A 22,365-nucleotide genomic window follows, 5' to 3' on the forward strand; every position below is an offset into this window, starting at 1 on the left:
TCCCTGGTAGGTATTTTCACTTTTATAATTCGGGCTTACAGAACCAAAGCGTTCTCTATATACAGGAGAACCTCGAGACGGAACCCAGGGTGTTCTTAGATCCGAACACATTCTCAGATGACGGAACTGTAGCATTACAAGGTGGGTGTGCGTGTGTATAAGTGTACATCGAGATCCTACCATATATAAATGGACTATCCAAAAATTTGAGTTATATTAGCATTGCATATATGCCATACTGGAGTGATGACGACCTATTAAACTTTTTTTTTCCTCTAATTAAGGCTACATCCACACGACAACGGCAACGAGATGTTATTTAAAAATATATCGCGTCCAAATGGGCAACAATCAGTAAAATATCAGGGGCCACATTACAGAAACTTCCTAAGTGTAAAATCCTATCTTATCTTAAGTTAGGAAGGCATTTAGGAGTTTTGGTATTACAGAAGGTTTCCTAATGCCGCTTTTCCACTACAAACGCGGCTGAGTCGGGCTGAGCCGTGCCGTGCTGAGTCGAGCTGAGTGGGGCTGTTGGAGTTGCATTTCGACTACAACCGCGCTGAACCGTGCTGGCTGGAAGTGGGTGGACACATTGGGTGGAGTTAGCGAAAGTGGGTGGATGTCAGGTGATGTCGTTAAGCAGCGCAAACAGTGACATCAGTGAGCTTTTAAGCGGTAGTGTCACAACCTGGATAGTAAACAATAAACATGGAGGACATGGAGTCGTTAGTGTTGCTGGTCTTGGTGCTGTGGCTTGTTGTCACCGACAACGCGGACAGATACTGGCAAGAGCGTATAGATGAGGCGAGGCGCATAAGGCTTCAGAAATTCTCGTAATTCGTAATTCTTCTCCTTCCGGGTTTGCGGTGTTTACAGATCCCAGCGCGCTCGCGGGGCATGTGTGGGCATGTGAGGACACTCCTCCTCACCAATCAGTGCACAGGGGAGTGTCTGCTCACGCCCCCAGCCTCACTCGGCACGGTTTGGCTCGCTTCAGCCCCACTCCAAAACCGTGCGAGTTTTAGGGGCTAAGCAGGGCTGAAACGAGCTGAGTCGTGCTGGTTTTTGGTAGTCGAAACGCGAGCCGTGTCGGGCTGAAGTGAGCTGAAGCGAGCTGAAGTGAGCTGAGAAAGGGTAGTGGAAAAGGGCCTTAACTTAACTTAGGAAGAAATCCTATCTTAAGATAGGAATTTAGCCATTACAGAACCATCCTACGTTAGGAATATCTTAAAGAGGCATTCCACCATTGGATGTACTCTTTGGCATAAAATACAATATACTTTTATGACAACATGACTAGACAGAGAAATCTTTTAGCTTCAAAATGATATATCAAACATAATTTTTTGATGACAAGTATATTAATTTTGCGACCAAAGTCACCTACCCTTTTAATTTCCGCGCGGTAGTGAAACGTGATGTCATCGGCAGGTGCCCCTTCTTGTGTACCACGTGTCGGTGTTCTGTAAAGTTATCCCACCTCTTGGATTTGTCCTACCAAGCCTACTGCGCATGCGCGAAGCCTACTGCGCATGCGCAGAACACATGACGCCATTACAATTAGCAAGTTCTCATGCAGACCGTTTTATTATTCACAACAAGTCATTACAAATCATTTGACTCGGCCAAAGACTCGACCACTAAAAATCGGCAAATGCGTGAAATACTCACCGATTTTCTATCAGCCCAGCTGATCGGTAGGACAAAACTACTGTTTAGTGATGTCGGTTGCGAACAATCCGGTTCAAAGAGCCGGCTCTTTGAAGTGAACGACGGGAGCCGGCTCTTCGGTGGGAGCCGAGTTGGGGAGCCGAATTAGTTTTTTGTCCTTAGGTGCCTCAGAGAGAGAGAGAGAGACTTTCACAAAAAAAGTTGCTGTCCGATTGCGTCTTTGTGTTGTCTATTACCATTCAAAGGAGCCCCTGTTACAGCGAAACGCAGACCCACTAAGCTGGTGGGAGACCAAGGCTGCACTCTATCCACGGCTTACACACGTGATGGCACGGAGGATGTGTATAGTGGCAGCATCTGTCCCCTCAGAGAGGATCTTTTCAAAAGCAGGACAGATTATAACTGAGAGGAGAAATAGAATCAGAATTAACTAGTTAATTGCAGCAATTAAATCAAAAATAAAATCTCAGGAGCCGTTTGGGAGTGAAAGAGCCGGCTCCTTATAGTAAGAAGAGCCAAAAGAGCCGGCTCCCGAAAAAGAGCCGAAATTCCCATCACTACTACTGTTGAATTTTCCTACCCTCCTGGATTTCGCGCATGCGCAGTAGGCTTGGTAGGACAAATCCGAGAGGCAGGATACGTCACGTGGTACACAAGAAGGGGCACCTGCCGATGACATCACGTTTTACTACCGCGCGGAAATTAAAAGGGTAGGTGACTTTGGTCGCAAAATTAATATACTTGTCGTTGTCAAAAAATTATGTTTGATATATCATTTTGAAGCTAAAAGATTTCTCTGTCTAGTCATGTCATAAAAGTATATTGTATTTTATGCCAAAGAATACATCCAATGGTGGAATGCCTCTTTAAGTAAGGATGCCTAAGTTACAAGGCCATACACTCTGTCTTAAAATTCAAATTTTCAGCTGTCAGTAACTGAAAAAATGGCAGCAGCACTGCTAGTAGGTCTGTATGAGGATGAAGAGAAAAGAAATGTAATGGTTGAAAGGCTACTGAGACCACATAATGACATGTTGAATTTTTCGGATCGTGTTTTGATGTCTTTTTATCGCCTGCCAAGACATTTAATTTTGAATTTGGTGGAGGAGTTGCGTTCTTGCTTTCTTAATCATCATCATTGTTGTTGTTATTAAGACGCAAACTTCGACATCGGCCGCTAGCTAAGCTAGTTGGCTAATTGAAGGCAACTTACCTTCTGTATATAGTGCACCCATTACGGCCAGGACCTTCTCCTCCAGCGATGTCAGCGGCTTTACCTCCGACACACCAGCCCCAGTCTTTGCCTGGTCCCTCTTTAACAAGGCCCCTTTCGCCTTGGCCTCGCTGGAAACGGCGGACCATTTCTTTTTTATGCTGTCTGCCGTCCTCTGTACACCGCAAACCGCTGACACTATTTCGGCAACCTCCTGCCACTTTTTTTCCTTTACTTGGGATGTTAAACTCGCCGAAAATTTCCCAAACAAGGTGGACTTCCTCTCGTCCACCGCCACAACTAAAGCCTCCAGTTCGTCGTGCGCAAAATTAAGGCCCTGTCCACACGGCAACGGATTCAGGTGAATTCGATACAATTGTTTATCATTTCGGCCTGGCGTCCACACGGCACCGGCATTTTGGGTGCCCCAAAACGCAATCTTTTGAGAACGGGTTCCAGAGTGGAAAGATCTGGCAACGTTGCCGTTGCGAAGTTGTCTGGATGAGTAGAACGGATTTGTTTGTGATGACGTCACAACCACATGACTGTGAGTGCTTCACGCCGGGTAGAAGTGTAACAAACTCGATGCGAGTTGTCAACAAATCCTATAACTTGGTTCATGAAACGCGCTTACAAAATATTTTCACTGTGAATATTTATTGTGTAATGGTGCAAAGTGAGAGAGAGAGAGAGAGAGAGAGAGAGAATAGCCCTTAGGGCAGAGTCAATCCCGCCAGCAAAAATAGGGAAAAAAAAGGAGCGATCTCACCTCTTCAGATGTTGGTTTAAGTCCTACAATACATTCCTCAAAAAGGGCGTAGAAGAACAAATTAATCCATCAACATGTAGCATTCAATTTATTCCGGACCAAAGCGGAAAGAAAAGCACTTTACAAGCTAAGCCATTTCAGGGCTCTCACACTAGCCAAGCAATAGCTAATGTATTCGAAGACATGCTACAGATCTGGGGCATCTCAAAAAGCTCCGTCCACGTTGTGCTCAGAGATCTCATCTCATTATCTGTAGCCGCTTTATCCTGTTCTACAGGGTCGCAGGCAAGCTGGAGCCTATCCCAGCTGACTACGGGCGAAAGGCGGGGTACACCCTGGACAAGTCGCCAGGTCATCACAGGGCTGACACATAGACACAGACAACCATTCACACTCGCATTCACACCTACGCTCAATTTAGAGTCACCAGTTAACCTAACCTGCATGTCTTTGGACTGTGGGGGAAACCGGAGCACCCGGAGGAAACCCACGGGGAGAACATACAAACTCCACACAGAAAGGCCCTCGCCGGCCACGGGGCTCGAACCCAGAACCTTCTTGCTGTGAGGCGACAGCGCTAACCACTACACCACCGTGCCGCCGCAGGACAATCACATCCGCCTAATTTTGATGTGGTGAAATAGGCCTAGTCCACTGTTGAGTGGTATCGGTGCATGGTATCGGCAATTTACGTACGAGTATTTTAACGAAGTATTGGCCCGATACCCGACACTGGTATCGGTGCATCCCTATTATTTTTCTGGGAAAAGTCCAAACCTGGGTTCAACTTTCTTCATATTTTATTCATTTGTTTATTTTTGCTTCTGTTCACGCCATAACGACTCGGTCGACCAAGGCATGTTTGTTCAGAGATTACTGGAGTGTCGAGGCTGTGCTATCCTCCGCTGTTTACTTCCTCACTCTTCCATCATTCTGTGTCAGGTTACGCGTTCTCGGAGGACGGCGAGCACCTGGCGTACGGTGTGAGTGCGAGCGGCTCTGACTGGGTGGAGATCCGGTTCCTGCGCGTCGACAGAGCCGTAGCTCTGGAGGACCGACTCGAGAGGGTCAAGTTCAGCTGCATGGCCTGGACTCATGACGGAAAAGGACTCTTCTACAACTCGTATCCAGAGCAGGAGGGAAAGAGTGACGGTGTGCACGCTCACTTAACTTCAGATTTTATTAAAAAAAACCCCCAATCATTTGTTGTTTTACTGTGTTCAGATCTGCTGTACAAAAACAGGAAAATCTCTTTCCGTCTCAGGGACGGAGACGTCCACCAACCTGAACCAGAAGCTGTACTATCACGTCTTGGGGACTCCGCAGTCCCGGGATACTCTGTGTGCTGAGTTTCCTGACCAGCCCAAGTGGATGAGTGGAGCTGAGGTCACACACACACACTGTCCTCCTACAGATCATACACATGTTATAACAAGCATGCAGACTGGATGTGTGATTTTTCCCGTGACGGTGTGTGGTAGGTTTCTGATGATGGCTGCTACGTGCTGCTCTCCATCAGAGAAGGGTGTGACCCGGTGAACCGGCTGTGGTACTGCGACCTCAACACCGTCTCGGGCAACATCACAGGTAGAGCCCTGCACTCCCACAGGACCCGACGCAAAGCAGTGCGGCGCGGGACAAATTTTGAAAGCTCATTGCGGGCGGGAGGGGGAGTGCACAATGCGGGCGCGGGCGGGAGAGGTGATAAGCTGCAGTCCCGCTAACTAAAAACGTGTTTAAAATAAAATGTATAAATTATTAATTTATGTCTATCGTATATAATTTGTGCTGGATATTTTATTTGGCATTAATAAAAACCTTTTAAGATGCCTAAATTTGCGGATGTGGTCTAATCTCGCGTACGTTTCCGATTCCTTTCCGCTCTTCCGTGTTTGAGATCTCCGATCATGGCAGAAGAGCAGAGCTCCTCTAGTGAAGCTCGCAGTGCTTCAGAAGTAAGTGCTGCTTTAAAAAGAGGTACATTTACCGTTAAAAAGTCAAGAGTATTAGTCCTAAATATTAAAAAAAGTATTAACCAGGGCTTTGAACCGGTTCAAGGAACGAAAACGAAAACCGGGAACTTTTTCTATTTCACATGGAACAGAAACGAAACCAGAAACTTTATTATTTTTTATGTTCCGGAACAGAAACGCTTATTAAAAATAATGGTAACCGGTTAATACCGGTTTTTATTTCGTTCCTCAAAGTTTCTGTAGCCTACAAATAGTCATTCTTCTCCTGCGCAAGTTTCTATGACCCGCTGGGGTTCACTTCCTGTGTGACGTTCGCTGATTGAATGGAGAGAGCGGGAAGGTGGACTGCTAGTGAGTAAGTGCATTACTGAGTGTCTCTGAGCAAAGAAGAGCCTGAACGTTGCAGCCTCCCTATTGGCTGTTTATTGGCTGTTTGTAAAAATGTATCAGTTGTTGCCCTTCCCACGGGAATCATCGCGGGCTCGAGAGACGAGACCTGACGAGTTAGTTCGTTGGTAGCAGAACAAAATGTCTGGACACAAATCGGGTTTTCAGAAAAGGAAAGAAAATAAACGGAGGGTTGAAAATACAAAAAAGGAGGCAGAAAATGCAAAACGAGTTTTAAGGTAGGACAAATGGTTACTTTTTAAGGCAGCCCGCCGTGGCTGCAGGCTTTCAGTTGGTGTCATTGAATGGTTACTTTTCTGAGGCAGCCCGCCGTGGCTGCCTGCAGGCTGATTTATTATAGCCCATTTAGTTAAAATAGTTGATATAAAATGTTTATAGTTATAGTTATGTGATGGTTGTTCTGATTTAGACTGGTGTTTTTTTGGGGGGGGGTTTGCGCGATGTTGCACCCCGGTCCAGATTAGGGCAGAACCGGCCCTGGCTACATTTCAGGTGTAGTTTGTTGTATGTATGTATGTACTTGCATAGATGTGTACTTGGTCTTCCAATATGGCGCCTAACAAAATCTCGCGGCGCGGTGACGTCATGCGGTAGCCCTCTATAGGGCCTGACTAGCCTTTGGTAACACACTAAACGAATTATCTTTCATTTTTGGCACTTTTCCTGTCTGTGTAGATGGGAAGACATACTGAGAATCCAAATCGCCAACATTTGAAATAATAATTGTTTTGAATTATTTCTTGTCTTATTTAATGAAGGTTGTAATAGAATTAGCCTACATTTGGCTTAAGCTGGATGAGACAGAGACATAATTTTATAGCCATTTGTTAAACAGCTGACAGGGAACGTAATTAACCGTTTCGGGAACAAAATTTTTTTGTTCTAACCGGTTCGGGAACGTCTATTTAATGGTGGAACCCAAAACCGGAAACGTTAAAATTCCGTTTCTGTTCGGAACAAACCAATCGGAAAAAAATTCCGGTTCAAAGCCCTGGTATTAACTAGTATTAAAAAGGACTGTGTATCGCACAGATTGTTCAATTTAAAGCTAGAAATAGACAGTGTATAATCTGAGGAGCTGGTTGTGGTTGCGCAGCACTTCATATGAGAGGAGAATGAAATCGCGGTTGGAATCATAACGCCACAGACTCGGGAGTGCGAGTGCGCAAAGCGAGAGCTGTCAATCATGAGCGCATGCAGCGCTCAACTTGGAATGTGTCAGCAGAATGTCAGAGTCTAAACAATAAACTTACAATAAATGAAGGATCGGTCAGTGGAGAGCTCAGCTAAGCTCAGCATGTTTAATTCCCCAAGCCAATGACAAGAACTTTCGTGAGAAATAACGCGAACGTCTGCATCATGCGGGATTTGCGGGCGGGAGCGGGACTGAAATTCTGTCCCGCGCAGACCTCTAATCACAGGTGATCACCTCAGCAGCTTCATCCCTAATCACACACCACCACGCTCGCATTCCTCCCCTCCTCCACCCGTCTCCATAACAACGAGGCCCTGAGACCGGCGCCACTTCTAAAGATTTCCCTGTAAATCCCGTGACTGACCGTTTCTCAGGAACTTTAGGTGCTTTTCCACTTAAGAAACGCTTTTCAGATAATTTTTTTTTTTTCCCCACAACTTTTGAATGTTTAGGCTCATTTCATCTTAAACCTTTTCAGGAACCTTTGAGGGAACTTTGATGCATTTTATCTTTGAGAATTGGACTCGAGGTGCAGCTTCCTTCAGAAACATTTTCAGAAATGCATCATTTTGTGCAGAGATGTATATTATACTTAAAAAAAAAACCCCTTTCCGAATGTTTCCATATGAGGAACCTTATCAGGAACTCAAGCTGTGTGTCAGCTTCAACTTATTTATTTAAAATAAAGGACCGGTTTAGGTATGGGTCAGTCCATGAAATGGGGTTACCAAAATGTGACATAGAGGGAGTCACTTAAAACAATTTACAACTGAAAACAACTTTTATTTCCATGAAGCATTGACCATATAAGAAAATATAACATAGTTGTTAAGATAACTCCTGCTCTACAATGTATGATAAAATCCATAAATATTTACCCGGTTGCTAATGTAACAAAGACACGACAGCGAATAGTGTCTGAAAACATAAGTCAAAATCTTCCCGTCAAAACAGGCGATCAGATTGTCGGCGTTGTGACATATGTTTAGCTGTAAGATGATATCGTCGTGTTATACAAGTCACAATAACATAGTAGACTTCCTTATCACATGATATCACCAACTGTCCGTCGAACGCAACATGGTTTTAAGCGTAACTTTGCTGGACACGCTGATAATATCACCTACCTGCTCTTGCTGGCCGCCATTTTGATGCCATTGATGGTGACGAGAGCACGTGTTGTGGTGTGCGAGATCCCGCGAGAAGTTCTCGCGTCAGTTCAGCTGACCTAGATTGAGTAAATAGGTCTCGCAGGTTGTGAACGAACCAGGAAGTGAGTGGACGCTAAGTTAGGATGTGAGAAAAAACATCGATAATTTCTTTTATTGCCGTTTGTTTAAATTTCTTTCTACCTGCATCGTTTTATAGTATATTCTTCTTTATATTAAAAACATCAATCATGATTTCAACTCGTTTTATCATTTTTTATAAGCCTGGTTTCTAACGTAACACGGTAGGACACCACAATGTTACGTTCACAACCTATTTTTAGTGGATGAATTCGAAGCTAAATAGTTTATAGAACCTTAACTTTATTATGTGTAAAACTAAATTGCAAGTACCATGAAACTAATTTTATTGAAATTCTCAGAAAGTAATGAAGGTTTATTTAAGCTCAAAGTCAGCAAATATTCCATGTCACACAAAACGTGTCATCCGTGTCCAGTCACGGGGAAGAAAATGTTTCATATTTCTTTATTTCAAAAGAAAACTTCATTTTTTTTATTTATTTCTTCAAACAATATTTATGGATAATCTGCTAAATATTTCTTTAAATCATGGAAATTAAAGATGGAATGATTATGTAAACCCGGACCAATGAAAAGTAACATCATTTCATGGACTGACCCGTATGTTTCGATCTGAGGAATTTTTTTTTTTTTTTAGAAATTAATTTCAGAATGTTTAGATGTGTGTTAACTAGAGGAACCTTTTAATACCTCTGGAATCTTGGGTGAGTTTCCACTTGAGGAACCTTTTCAGGAACTCAGTTTAGATGTGTCTCCGCTTGAAATTAATTAATTAAAGGACAGTTTTAGGTATGTTTTTCGATCTGAGGATTTTTTTTTTAAGAAATTAATTTCAGGAACTACATAACCCTTTTCCACCAAATCAGTTCCAGGGCTGGTTCGGGGCCAGTGCTGGTTCACAACTCGTTCAACTTGCGAGCCAGCTGAGAACCAGTTTGCTTTTCCATAGCTCGCGGTGCTAAGTGGAGCCACGTCATTACGTCGCTGTATACGGAAGTTACGGTGCTATGTTTACATAAACCTTGGCGCGAATATCGAAGCAAAAACAACACGGAAGAAGCAGCAGCGGCAACAACAACAATAATAATGGCTGACTTCGCATTTGTACAGCTGCTGCTTCTCGCCGCTTAAAAATGGCGATCTTTCACGGTCTTGTTGTTGGTCTTAACAACTCCGCTCCTCCGCTGACGTAAGCGGTTCTTTCCTCTGGCCCAGCAGAGAGTTGGTGCTAGCCTGGAACCGGTTTTTCTGGCCCCAGAGCCAGTTCTTTGCCAGTGGAAACAGAAAACCTGGTTCCAAACTAAGCACTGGCCCCGAACCAGCCCTGGAACTGCTTTGGTGGAAAAGGGGCATTAGATGTGTGTTAACAAGAGGAACCTTTTAATACCTCTGGAATCTTGGGTGTGTTTGCACTCGAGGAACCTTTTCAAGAACTTTTGGCACATTTTTACTTAAACCCTTTTAAGAGACTCAGGATTTTATGTTGGGTATTTTTTTTCACTTGAGGAACCTTTTCAGGAACTCAGGAACCCTAGGTGTGTGCCCTTATTTATTTAAAATAAAGGACCGTTTTAAGTGTTTCGATCTGAGGAATTTTTTTTTTTTAGAAATTAATTTCAGAATGTTTAGACGTGTGTTAACTAGAGGAACCTTTTAATACCTCTGGAATCTTGGGTGTTTCCACTTGAGGAACCTTTTCAGGAACTCAGTTTAGGTGTGTCTCTGCTTGAACATAATTAATTAATTTGCATGAATCAAAGGACAGTTTTAGGTATGTTTTTCGATCTGAGGATTTTTTTTAAGAAATTAATTTCAGGAACTTTAGATGTGTGTTAACAAGAGGAACCTTTTAATACCTTCTGGAATCTTGGGTGTTTCCACTCGAGGAGCCTTTTCAAGAACTTTTGGCACAATTTTACTTAAACCCTTTTAAGAGACTCAGGATTTTATGTTGGGTATTTTTTTTTTTCACTTGAGGAACCTTTTCAGGAACTCAGGAACCCTTGGTGTGTATCTGCTTCAACTTATTTATTTAAAATAAAGGACCGTTTTAAGTGTTTCGATCTGAGGATTTTTTTTTTTAGAAATTAATTTCAGAATGTTTAGATGTGTGTTAATTAGAGGAACCTTTTAATACCTCCTGGAATCTTGGGTGTGTTTCCACTTGAGGAACCTTTTCAGGAACTCAGTTTAGGTGTCTCTCCGCTTGAAATTAATTAATTAGCATTAATTAAAGGACAGTTTTAGGTATGTTTTCCGATCTGAGGATTTTTTTTTTAAGAAATTAATTTCAGGAACTTTAGATGTGTGTTAACTAGAGGAACCTTTTAATACCTCCTGGAATCTTGGGTGTTTCTACTTGAGGAACCTTTTCAGGAACTCAGTTTAGGTGTGTCTCCGCTTGAACATAATTAATTAATTTGCATGAATTAAAGGACAGTTTTAGGTATGTTTTTCGATCTGAGGATTTTTTTTTTAAGAAATTAATTTCAGGAACTTTAGATGTGTGTTAACTAGAGGAACCTTTTAATACCTCCTGGAATCTTGGGTGTGTTTGCACTCGAGGAACCTTTTCAAGAACTTTTGGCACATTTTTACTTAAACCCTTTTAAGAGACTCAGGATTTTATGGGGGTTTTTTTCACTTGAGGAACCTTTTCAGGAACTCAGGAACCCTTGGTGTGTGTCCGCTTCAACTTATTTATTTAAAATAAAGGACCGTTTTAAGTGTTTCGATCTGAGGAATTTTTTTTTTTTTTTAGAAATTAATTTCAGAATGTTTAGATGTGTGTTAACTAGAGGAACCTTTTAATACCTCCTGGAATCTTGGGTGTGTTTCCACTTGAGGAACCTTTTCAGGAACTCAGTTTAGGTGTGTCTCCGCTTGAAATTAATTAATTAATTAGCATTAATTAAAGGACAGTTTTAGGTATGTTTTTCGATCTGAGGATTTTTTTTTAAGAAATTAATTTCAGGAACTTTAGATGTGTGTTAACAAGAGGAACCTTTTAATACCTCCTGGAATCTTGGGTGTTTCTCCACTCGAGGAACCTTTTCAAGAACTTTTGGCACATTTTTACTTAAACCCTTTTAAGAGACTCAGGATTTTATGTTGGGTATTTTTTTTTTTTTTCACTTGAGGAACCTTTTCAGGAACTCAGGAACCCCAGGTGTCTTTGCACTTTAACTGTTTTTGTTTTAGAGATTTTTAGAAGAGTTTTTAATCTGAGGAACGTTTTTGAAAACGAGGAGTAACTTAAGTTTGGGGAACTTTTTTTTTTTTTTTGTAGTGTTTTAGGAACTTGAGGAACACTTTAGGATCTCCGATGTCTCCACTGAAATCTTTTTCAGGAGCACATGACCTTTTGATGCGTTTCCGATTTAGGAACCGTTATGTGACTTCAGGAACTTTAAGTGCGTTTCTGTTTTCAGCCAACTTGAGGTTCTGGGATACAGAATCCTTTTTTAGCTCCTCCTCCTCCAGAACAAGTATGGACAGTGTCTGTGGATTTGACGCTGTTGGGGGTGGAGCTTGCTGCACTGAATGTCACGTGCAGGCTCTTGCGTATGCTTCTGATTTTGCAGTGCGACTCATCACCACCTGTATCACCACAGGGTTGTTGCCGTGGGTGAAGCTGATCGACAACTTTGACGCCGAGTACGAGTACGTGACGAATGAGGGAACCGTGTTTACTTTCAAAACGAACCTGGACGCGCCGCGCTACCGTCTCATCAACGTGGACTTCGCTCATCCAGCACCCAGTCAGTGGAAGGAGCTCATCCCACAGCACGACAAGGACGTCCTCGGTGAGATATATGTGGCAGATCACAGAATCCAGGGACACATGTCCGCCCGGGGGCATTTTGAGTTATTGACAGATTCAGAAAGTACAGTTTCTAAGCTTTCCAATGATGCCTTCCATGTGGAGATCTAACAATATTTGAAGAATGTGTGGCCTTTTGAAAGTGCATACCTCTTAAAACAGAAAAGGGAGAAAATCGCCCTCAAAGTTTTCCATCTCAGCTACTCTGGGTGCAGGGCGGGTACATAATGGTGCTCATCTGCATGACATTAAGGAAAGCTCTACCCCCTATGAGCTAGCACGATACTACTTTCATGTAAACAAAGATCACCACGTCAATTTTCCTTCCATGCAAAGTATGCCCAACACAATTATGAAGTACAAAAATAAGTCCTAAAGTATACTTTAACGCTTTGTGGTTGAAAAATTACTCACACCGTAAGAAAGAAAGATAGCACGATGATGACACAACTAACACAACACTAGTTTCATGTAAAGCCTCGGTCACAACCGGCCGTACAGTACGTGCTCCTACGGCCGGTCTACATGCAAAAAGTGCAAGAAACGCACGAGAGCGCGCGCATGTGTGATGTGCTGATTTTCGAGCCGCAGACCGGCCGCAGAGGTTCTTTGTCATGTCAAACAAACTCTACGGGCGCTTACGGTTTTTTCAGGTTGCAAGACAAACTTACAGCCAACGCGCGTCTTTCTCCGTGAAAAAAAAAAAAACGCAGCGATTTGGGAAACGCCAAAAATCACACGGCCAAAAAATCGTACGTCCGGTTGTGACCTAGGCTTAACCAAACCAAAACACACTCCGTTACATGCAAAAATAACCACACAGCCTTAGATTAATAAACTTACCCCATCAGAAAGAGAAACGGCGCCTTGCACACACCAGTGCCTCCGATGGAATGTAGTCCTAGAACGGTCCGTGTATCATCCGATCATTCAAGTATTCCATTCAATCTGGAAAACGAGGTCGCGGGTTTTTTTTGCTAGAAATGGTGATCTCCGATGTAAATACCGTGCGTCTGTTTGCTTCGTGGTGTGTCAGCTCCTCTGCGCTCTGTTTAGTAACTCATTCCATAGTGAAATCACACGCCTCTATGCAGGTTAAGTAGCCATGCGCTTAGCCCGTATCATACAGCTGATTCGTGGAAAAAAAAACCCAAAAGACTTAAATCATCATGTGAATGGCCCATATGGTAATTTACCCACACCCCCCAGCAGGCTACAGTCCTGACAAAACAAGACAATTTGCAACAAAAAATGTATGCTTTTCCAACCAAACAATCTATTATCTGAAATACTGATTGCATTCTTCAAGATCTCAACTTGCACATGATGGAAAAAAACAAAAATCACAAATTTCGAAAAAAAAATGCTTCTTTTGCGATTATCTCGGATTCGTTTCGGCCGACATGTGTCCCTGGATTCGGTGAGGGGTCACATATTTAAAAAAAGAATCTCTAGGATTCAGCGATTTTGAGACGTGCTTAGAGACAACGTGGACACTGATTATGGTGATAATAGCTTTTGTTTCAATATTTTATTATTATCTCTTTACCCCTCAGTGTTTGCTGCGTGCACATACTCCAGCTTCTTGTGTGTGTGTTACCTCCATGACGTGAAGAACGTGCTGAAGATGTACCAGCTGGCGTCAGGGGAGGAGGTGAAGACCTTCCCGCTTGAGGTGGGCTCCATCATGGGCTTCACTGGCCGAAAGAAGGACTCTGAGATCTTCTACTACTTCACCTCCTTCCTCGCTCCAGGTGGGTGCGGACTGCAGGACTTTTACTTTCTGATCTTTTGTCTCTTTTTAAACAAACTTTTTCTATCCTTTTTTTTTTTTTTTTTCCTGGCAGCCATCATCTACCACTGTGACCTCACCAAAACTCCTCTACAGCCGCACGTCTTCAGGGAGGTCCAAGTGAAGGGCTTCGACCCGACAGAGTACCAGACCACACAGGTACCGCTTATACACGCGTGTGCGCACACACACACACACACACACACACACACACACACACACACACACACACACACAGACAAGCACACAGCCTCATCATAAGTCCTCCTGTGCAGGTGTTCTATCCCAGTACAGACGGCACACAGATCCCCATGTTCATCGTGCACAAGAAGGGCCTCCAGCTGGACTCCTCCCACCCGGCCTTCCTCTATGGCTACGGAGGATTCAATATCTCCATCACGCCCAGTTACAGGTAACTGTTCACTCAAACCCTGGCACCTTCAGCGTTCTGGTAATGAGGCTTGAGTGTGATGTGTTTCCGGACACAGTGTTTCCAGGCTCATCTTTGTGAGGCATCTGGGAGGAGTTTTAGCCGTGGCCAACATCAGAGGAGGAGGGGAGTATGGGGAAACGTGGCACAAAGGTAACGCGTACACACGGAAGGAACAAGTCGTTCGGTTTAATGTGTGTGCCCGACAAACAGAGGCTTGAAAATTTGGACGGATGGATGTTCAGTAGATCTTGGGAATGAATTAATACGCGATAGAGAAATGGATGGAAGGGTCTGGAGAGCAGAGGTGGACAGTAACTAAGTACATTTATTTGAGTACTGTACTCAAGTTAGGGATGGCGAAAACTAAAAAAAAATCTTGACCGACCACCGAGCCTCATTAGCCGGTTAAAGTCGGTTAACCTATGAGTTTAAACAGGGATGCAAACGGCGCGCCTTTTGGCGGATGCCGACTTTTTCACGGCTGAATCGTGCAGATCCGATTTTTTTTTTTGGGGGGGGGAGCGTTGGAGTGTCTGAATAATTTCATCAGAGTAAATTCTGTGTTAAAATGACTAAATAAGCAAATGCCGTTACAGTCCATGAAACATAGGAAGTATAAGTATGAGAAGAAAACAGTAAATCAGAAAGCTGCGCACGTTTTCGCGGAAGCTGCGCAAATGTGCGCGGCTTTCTGATTTACTGTTTTCTTCTCATACTTCCTGTTTCATGGACTGTAACGGCATTTGCTTATTTAGTCATTTTAACACAGAATTTACTCTGATGAAATTATTCAGACACTCCAACGCCCCCCCTAAAAAAAAAATCGGATCTGCGCGATTCAGCCGTGAAAAAGTCGGCATCTGCGCCTTTAGTTTGCGTGGAGAGAGATGATCTGCAATAACATGCATTGTCGGCTACAGACCGAAACATACTTTCAGAATGCACTGGCCAAGGCAGGACTAAACTCCATGTGCCTTCTAATAATAATAAAAAAAAAAAAAACAATAATAATTTGTAAGCTAAAAAGCCTGTGTCTACACTTTTCTTTCGCCGAGTGGCAGCTGTCACTGGGGCGGGACATGACTGAATGGGTGTTTCTGATTTGTCAGCTGTCGTCCTTACACCGCATGGCATGCCCCAAGCGTTTACAACACAGAATCAGCGCTCGAAACTAACGGTGTCCCGACGTCCCGGGGACCATAAAAAATGTTATCGGGACACAAAATTATCATATCTGGGACAATCCCGGGACAATGGAAAAAAATTAGATCTAGAAAAAAAGTTCTACATTAAAGGTGCAGTACGAGATTTTGGAATAACGGTTCCCGCAAGCCATATTTTGAAAAGAAACACTCCCACCCCCCGTGTCTCCACCCCTCCTCCCCCTTATAAAGCCTGAGAAATTCCGGCTTTATAATGGGTGTCTATTGCGTTACACACCAGTGGAGCTCGTTAAGTTAGAGTGTAGAGAGCTTGGAAAAATAGCTCAAACTTTCTCATTTAAACTGTGTTTTCAGCCCCAATTTTCACTCCACACACATAATTTTCTCAAAAGTAGTAGCCACACTTGTCCTGATTCACACAATGTGTCTCCCTGAGCGATAGGATTTACAGTTTTTGAATGAGAAGCCTGAAAGTAACGAGAGCACAGCCGCGCAGCCCCATAGACTCCCATTATAAACGTGGCAGAAAAGTCACTCGTTTTTAACTCGCTCTAGTGACCTCATTTTTTACACTACAGACAAAAAACTACAGCGCTCACTGTGAAAGAATTTTGTGAATATCTCCTTCCGTTTTCGTGTAAATCCCCGTTGTTTGGAGGGAGCGCACTGAAAGAATCCTGCGCTCTGTGTGACACTCTACTCGCTCTCACACGCACACAGAAGGGCCGGGCTGGTCGCGGGCTTCAGTCTGATTGACGTGTCGGTATCCAATCATTTTGAGGTGGTACCTCGATATGATTGGATGGCGTTTTTCCTTTATTTTACACTGTAGACTGGATTAAAATATTTCGTTTTTTGGGTCAAACCTTCTCTTGTACTGCTTGCAACATGGGTGTGCATTTCATCCATTGATGGTATGGCTGATGGCTTTCAAAACATCTCTGAATGGGGCAACAGGTATATTACATAAAAATGGATAACGGTAATGGTGAAAATGATAAGTTGGCCTTATAAGTGCCAACAGATATTCAAGGTATAAGTAGATGAAACGAACATAAAAGGGGTCTTATTTTCCACTAAAGTGTACTGCAGATGTAGGGAGTTGAAACATTTTCTGAATGAGCTAGTTGGCCCCTTTAAATAAACGGGTATCTATTCATACAGTGAGATCGCCAAAGTTTAATAAACTGAAAATGCAATAACTAATTTTGAAGTAGATGATGTATAGGACATGTGTCGCTTGTGTCTTGTGACTTATTGTAAAAATGATATAAAGGGTTCAAAATCGCATAGTTACAAATATAATAGTAACTTCATATGATAATATTAACCACTGGTTATTTCAGAGAGGAAAAAAATGGGGACACTATTGCTTCCATTCGGGACAATACAACACAGAATTCGGGACCACTGGGGGACACAAAGAAAAAAAAGTTAATTTCGAGCCCTGCACAGAATTCCAGGTTCTCCGCTCCAAAATCGGCAGCTTCAAAACGATTGATTTTTTTTTTTTTTAACCGACAACCAAAAAAAAATTAACCGGTTGATGTTGATTCGGTCAACCATCGGTCAAACGGTCATCGGTTAACATCCCTAACTCAAGTACACTTTTTTTTTTTTTTTGAGTATTTTTTGGAAACTTCACTACATTTGAAAGACAAATATCGTACTTTTCACTCCACTGCATTTCTATCAAGGTCCTCGTTACTATGAGGTGGCTTAGAAACTGGATGCTTTTTCTTTTTCTTTTCTAAATCGTGGTTTGGTTTTTTTCGCAGGGTCACGTCATGTCCATAGACTGGATAAAGTCAAGATCAATGATTTCTCCGCAGCATTATTTAACACGATCAGTTGATGGCAGAATGGAAGGAGGCGGTTCTATAGCTAGAAGCCATGTTTCAGTCTTCTCAAAGGATTAAAGATTCGTTTCGTTTTAAATGTTTGCCAAAAACGGAGCACATCACGGCCTACAAAAACTTGCCATCCGACCTGCGGAAGCATATTGAGGGATATAAACGTTTTATTCCAAGAGAAAGCTTGCAGTGAAGTTGTCTGTGCTTTAGAGTTAGCGATAACGTTGCCATAGCTACACAGTCTGATTAGTCAAATGACTTTCTGTGGATTTACCCGCCAAGTTGCCGTCGCCTTGTCCACGGCTAACGCTAACACACAGCTGGTTAACTTGGACACTGTTAGTTAGCATGTAAAAACGGAGTTACGCTAACACAGGGGTTTTCAAAGTGTGGGAGAGTCAGCCCCCCCTCAGAGAGCAAATAAACAACAGCGCCCCCCCCTTACAATTTTTGTTGTTGCTATACTTAATGTTCCATTCGTATTTTAAAAAAAAATGGTTATTGTACACTTTTATTTTTTTCTTTTACACATTTTAAACATCTGTGCTTTTTTAAAACCTTTTTTTTTTTTACACATTTTAAACATCTGTGCTTTTTTAAAACCTTTTTTTTTTTTAACACATTTAAAACATCTTGTTTTACACATTTTAAACATCTCATAGCATCGTTAGCTAGCACCTCTTGGCAGACAACACACTGTGGCAGTGGAGCATCTTCAGATCCAGTCCATGAAAATCCAAACTTTAAATAATCGTGGTCATACTTCCTTCTTTTTTTGCTTGGCCCAGACTCTGTCTCCTCACTCACTGTAGCTTTAGGTACTAAAAATCGATCCATTTTGTCTCTGGCAAAGGCTAGCTGAAGTTCGCTAAATGTCCGCAATAGTAACTTATTCTGGTTTATTTTTCCTCACGTTGCGCCCCCCTGAAGAACTCTGGCGCCCCCTAGGGGAGGTGCGCCCCACACTTTGAAAAGCCCTGCGCTAACATGAATAACGTTCACTTATCAGAAGTGCTTTCGGAAATGTGTTTTAGCATAATCTTGCCAAATAAACAGAATGTAGAAATGATTCTTTTCTAGTAGCGTTAGCTACCCAATATGATTCCGAGTTTGAAAAGGGTTTGCTAGCATGTCGGATGGAGCGTCACTGACTAGCTCGTAATGTTAAACCACCATGACAGCACAGCATGCGTTCATTTTGTAAATCCAGTCAGTTGCTTCAGAGGCGTTAGGTTTTGTAAGCGTTGTGCCAATAATACAACAATGCGCTGACAGAAAGTGTACTTTTAATACTTAAAGGTCTCCTTGTATCGTTTTTTAATTAATTGTGCGGTGGTCTCTAGTATGAATGAATGCCCTGTGAGCCGGTTTTGGTGAAAAAAAAAAATGCTGTGGTTCTCCTGTTTCTGGGGAGAGAACGACAGGATTTCAGCTCTTACTCATTAATATTCATGACATGTAAACATATCGCTTCAGATTGGCTAACAGCACTCAGTGCGTTTACATGCACATCCAAATCGAGCTACTGTTGGTAATCGAGCTAAGGGTCCCAGCAGGGGTGCCAGAGAAATCCAATCCTACATGCACACAAGGAAATCGAGCTATTGTGTGAGGTACATTGTGCACCCGAGTCACAGGTGGCGCTACACGCCCCATCGTGTTGGTACACTTCCGGTTGTCGTCATGAAGAAGAGCTTTTCAAGACTATAAACAAAGTTATCAGCAGTGTTGCCAGATACTGCTGACGTTTTCCAGCCCAAAACATGTTCAAATCCGCCAAAATGCACTTAAAACCGCCCAATCTGGCAACACTGGCAGTTCCGTGTTCACAAGTTCCGTGCTCAAGCTGTTAGGCTTGCTCTAACAGACTGTATGGCTACAAACTGTCCTGCGCAGACCACTGTTTTGTAAGACAACTTATTTTGCACAATTGTATATTTTTCTAAAGTCCATTTTTTGCTTACAAAAATTTTTTTTTTTTTTGCTTACAATTTAACTTATGTCTTAATCAACACAAGTTCAGTTGTTTTGTTTTTATTGACATTCTTCAGATGTTGGACATATATATATATATACACACACACAAATACAGTGACTTGTTTATGTACACAATTCACAGCTATGCAACAGCTGTACAGATGTATTTGGTGATACAGTAAGTGAGCTAAATTTTAACAGTGCAAACAATGCCACAAAAAGAAAAGATTCATGCCGTTGTCATGATTCGTTGTCATGCCGACCGAGGCTGTTGTGTTTCCCGCTTGTGGTCTCGTCACTCGTCACTTCCAGAAGGGGCAGTGCTGAAGTAAGCGGCTCGACTACGTAGCTCGATAGGGTTTACATGCACTAAGTAGCTCGGCTACAATCGCATAATCTAGGCCCAATCCCAATTCTAATTTCTACCCCTCCCCCTTCCCCTCCGCCTTCCCCTTGGCCCTTCCCCTTGAAACTGAGCTACAAGGGATAGGGCTTGAAATTCAACCCTTACGTATTGGGATAGCCCTTCAACGATCGCATACGTCATCGCGTACCTCCGTCAGCGTTTACGTTAGCAAAACGCAACCAAATGCGTCATTGGCTGCGACCAGCCGCTACAGTCAGAGCCAGAAATCTCTGCTGGCAGGGTGTGATTTGTTAACTAACACCACTGAATGGGATATCTTTGGCGCTTCGTGCACCACATCCGACAGAATGAGGTGTCAGAACACTCATGTAAACAACAAAAGCGAGAATAACAGAACAAAACGTACGCAGTAAAGCAACCGAAAACAATACTCACTCCCAAAGCTTTTTAGCAGCAGCTTGGATTTCAGAAATCGCTGCTCATTCTCAGCTCGAAAGCGAATCAAGCGGCGTGTTTCCTCTGGATAACAACTTAAAACACGTAAATAATGGAGAAAATACATTTATGACAATCTTTCGCCGCGGGAACCGCCATCTTTCTGAAATCCGCATGAAATCTCGCTGAAATCCGCATGGCATTGTGGGAAATCACTCAAACCCCTTCGTTCGGAGTCTGCTCCAGGAAAATCTCCGTTTGGAGGGGTACAGAAGCCCTCCCCCTTCCCCTACCCCTCCGCGTTAACTGGGATTGGGATACCCCTACCCCTTCACGTGAACGCGCAAAATGGAGGGGAAGGGCCAAGGGGTTGGTCCAAGGGGTGAAATGGGATTCGGCCTAGGTCGTGTAGCTCGATTACGAGAAATCAAGTTCGGTTCAATTTCAGCTGAATTAAGGTGTATACATGGCATTTTGAACTTCGATTTCAGTCGAGCAACGGCAGAAATTCGATTCTCTCTATGTGCATGTAAACGTGCTCTATGTGACTGTGACGCTCCCTCCAGTGGGTTATGGGCGAGGCCATGACTACTAATTTTCGAAGTGACGTAAGTTCGTATGGCTTTTTCTGATTTGCTCGTTTTTCCGTCTATTTTCTTTCATAAGCTAATACAGGGAATGGGGGTAGAAGAACATTTTCACGTGCAGCATGCATATGCAACTCTGAGTGAACTATGGTATTTCAAAAAGAGCCAGTATTAAACGGTTTGTCATGGAATGACACCTTTAAGTATTTTTAAAAGCGAGTACTTCAGTACTTAAGTAAAAATTTGACTGGAGAACTTTCACTTGTATCAGAGTAACATTTGACCAGCAGGATCTGCACTTTGACTTAAGTCATGAAGTTGGGTTCTTTGTCCACCTCTGCTGGAGAGATACACTACCGTTCAAAAGTTTGGGGTCACCCAGACAATTTTGTGTTTTCCATGAAAAGTCACACTTTTATTTCCCACCATAAGTTGTAAAATGAATAGAAAATATAGTCGAGACATTTTTCTGGCCATTTTGAGCATTTAATCGACCCCACAAATGTGATGCTCCAGAAACTCAATCTGCTCAAAGGAAGGTCAGTTTTATAGCTTCTCTAAAGAGCTCAACTGTTTTCAGCTGTGCTAACATGATTGTACAAGGGTTTTCTAATCATCCATTAGCCTTCTGAGGCAATGAGCAACACATTGTACCATTAGAACACTGGAGTGAGAGTTGCTGGAAATGGGCCTCTATAGAGGATGTGCAGTCACGTGACCCGTCCGTGTTTACTCCGCCATATTGGACGGCTTCAGGATTGTTTACCTTGCGCGAGTGTAATGGATCCAGGGAATAATCCCCAAGAAAATTCGGAAAATACCCCATCTACATCGCGCGATTACTTGTCTAAGTTTGTTTAGCATCTTGAAGGTGACGTGAGGCAGCGTTACGTGGAAAAGTGTTCCAGGTTGGGGATTGCAGATCCGTACAACTTGCCGCAATCCTTGTTCAGGGAAATTCGGAGCTGCGGTGCCGGCGATTTGCCCGATCTGGCCTACCACGACATTTACAATTGTCTTGTTAATCGTGAATCGTGTTACACTGGCAAAGCCCTCAAAGCTTACAAGAGCCTGGAAGCTTATAAATATTTTGTTGCGGGATGGGTATCGCAACTATACCTCTGGAAGGTTCCGAAGAAGAATGTCTACTTGATAACCTCACGGGTAAGTGGCATTAAGACGTTTATCATAAAGAGACTATGCAGGACGTTTTATCGTAAGAATGTTCGAAATCCAAACTCAGTTCCAGATAATGACAGGGTTGTAAATATGTATGTTTTTGTCTGAAAAACAGTAAATCTGCGCAGCTTCCGCAAAAACGTGGGCAGTTTTCTTCTCATACTTCATATTTTTCATGGACTGTAAGGCATTTGCTTATTTAGTAATTTTAATACAGAATTTACTCTGATGAAATTATTCAGACACTCCAACGCCCCCAGGGCTCGAAATTAAC

General features: G+C 42.9%; 1 protein-coding gene across 1 annotated transcript in view; it reads left to right on the top strand.

The window, feature by feature from the left end:
• The window catches only part of prep (prolyl endopeptidase), a 39,058-nt gene that overhangs the window by 11,967 nt on the left and 4,726 nt on the right, over positions 1-22,365 (top strand). The window contains exons 4-12 of the mRNA XM_060913814.1: positions 11-141; positions 4,599-4,808; positions 4,921-5,042; positions 5,138-5,243; positions 12,097-12,288; positions 13,862-14,059; positions 14,153-14,256; positions 14,373-14,509; positions 14,586-14,680. Coding sequence (XP_060769797.1) covers positions 11-141; positions 4,599-4,808; positions 4,921-5,042; positions 5,138-5,243; positions 12,097-12,288; positions 13,862-14,059; positions 14,153-14,256; positions 14,373-14,509; positions 14,586-14,680 — 1,295 coding nt within the window. The remainder of the gene's footprint in view (positions 1-10; positions 142-4,598; positions 4,809-4,920; positions 5,043-5,137; positions 5,244-12,096; positions 12,289-13,861; positions 14,060-14,152; positions 14,257-14,372; positions 14,510-14,585; positions 14,681-22,365) is intronic.

The sequence above is a fragment of the Neoarius graeffei genome, chromosome 2 (assembly GCF_027579695.1).
Source record: "Neoarius graeffei isolate fNeoGra1 chromosome 2, fNeoGra1.pri, whole genome shotgun sequence".
NCBI classification, from domain to species: Eukaryota; Metazoa; Chordata; class Actinopteri; order Siluriformes; family Ariidae; genus Neoarius; species Neoarius graeffei.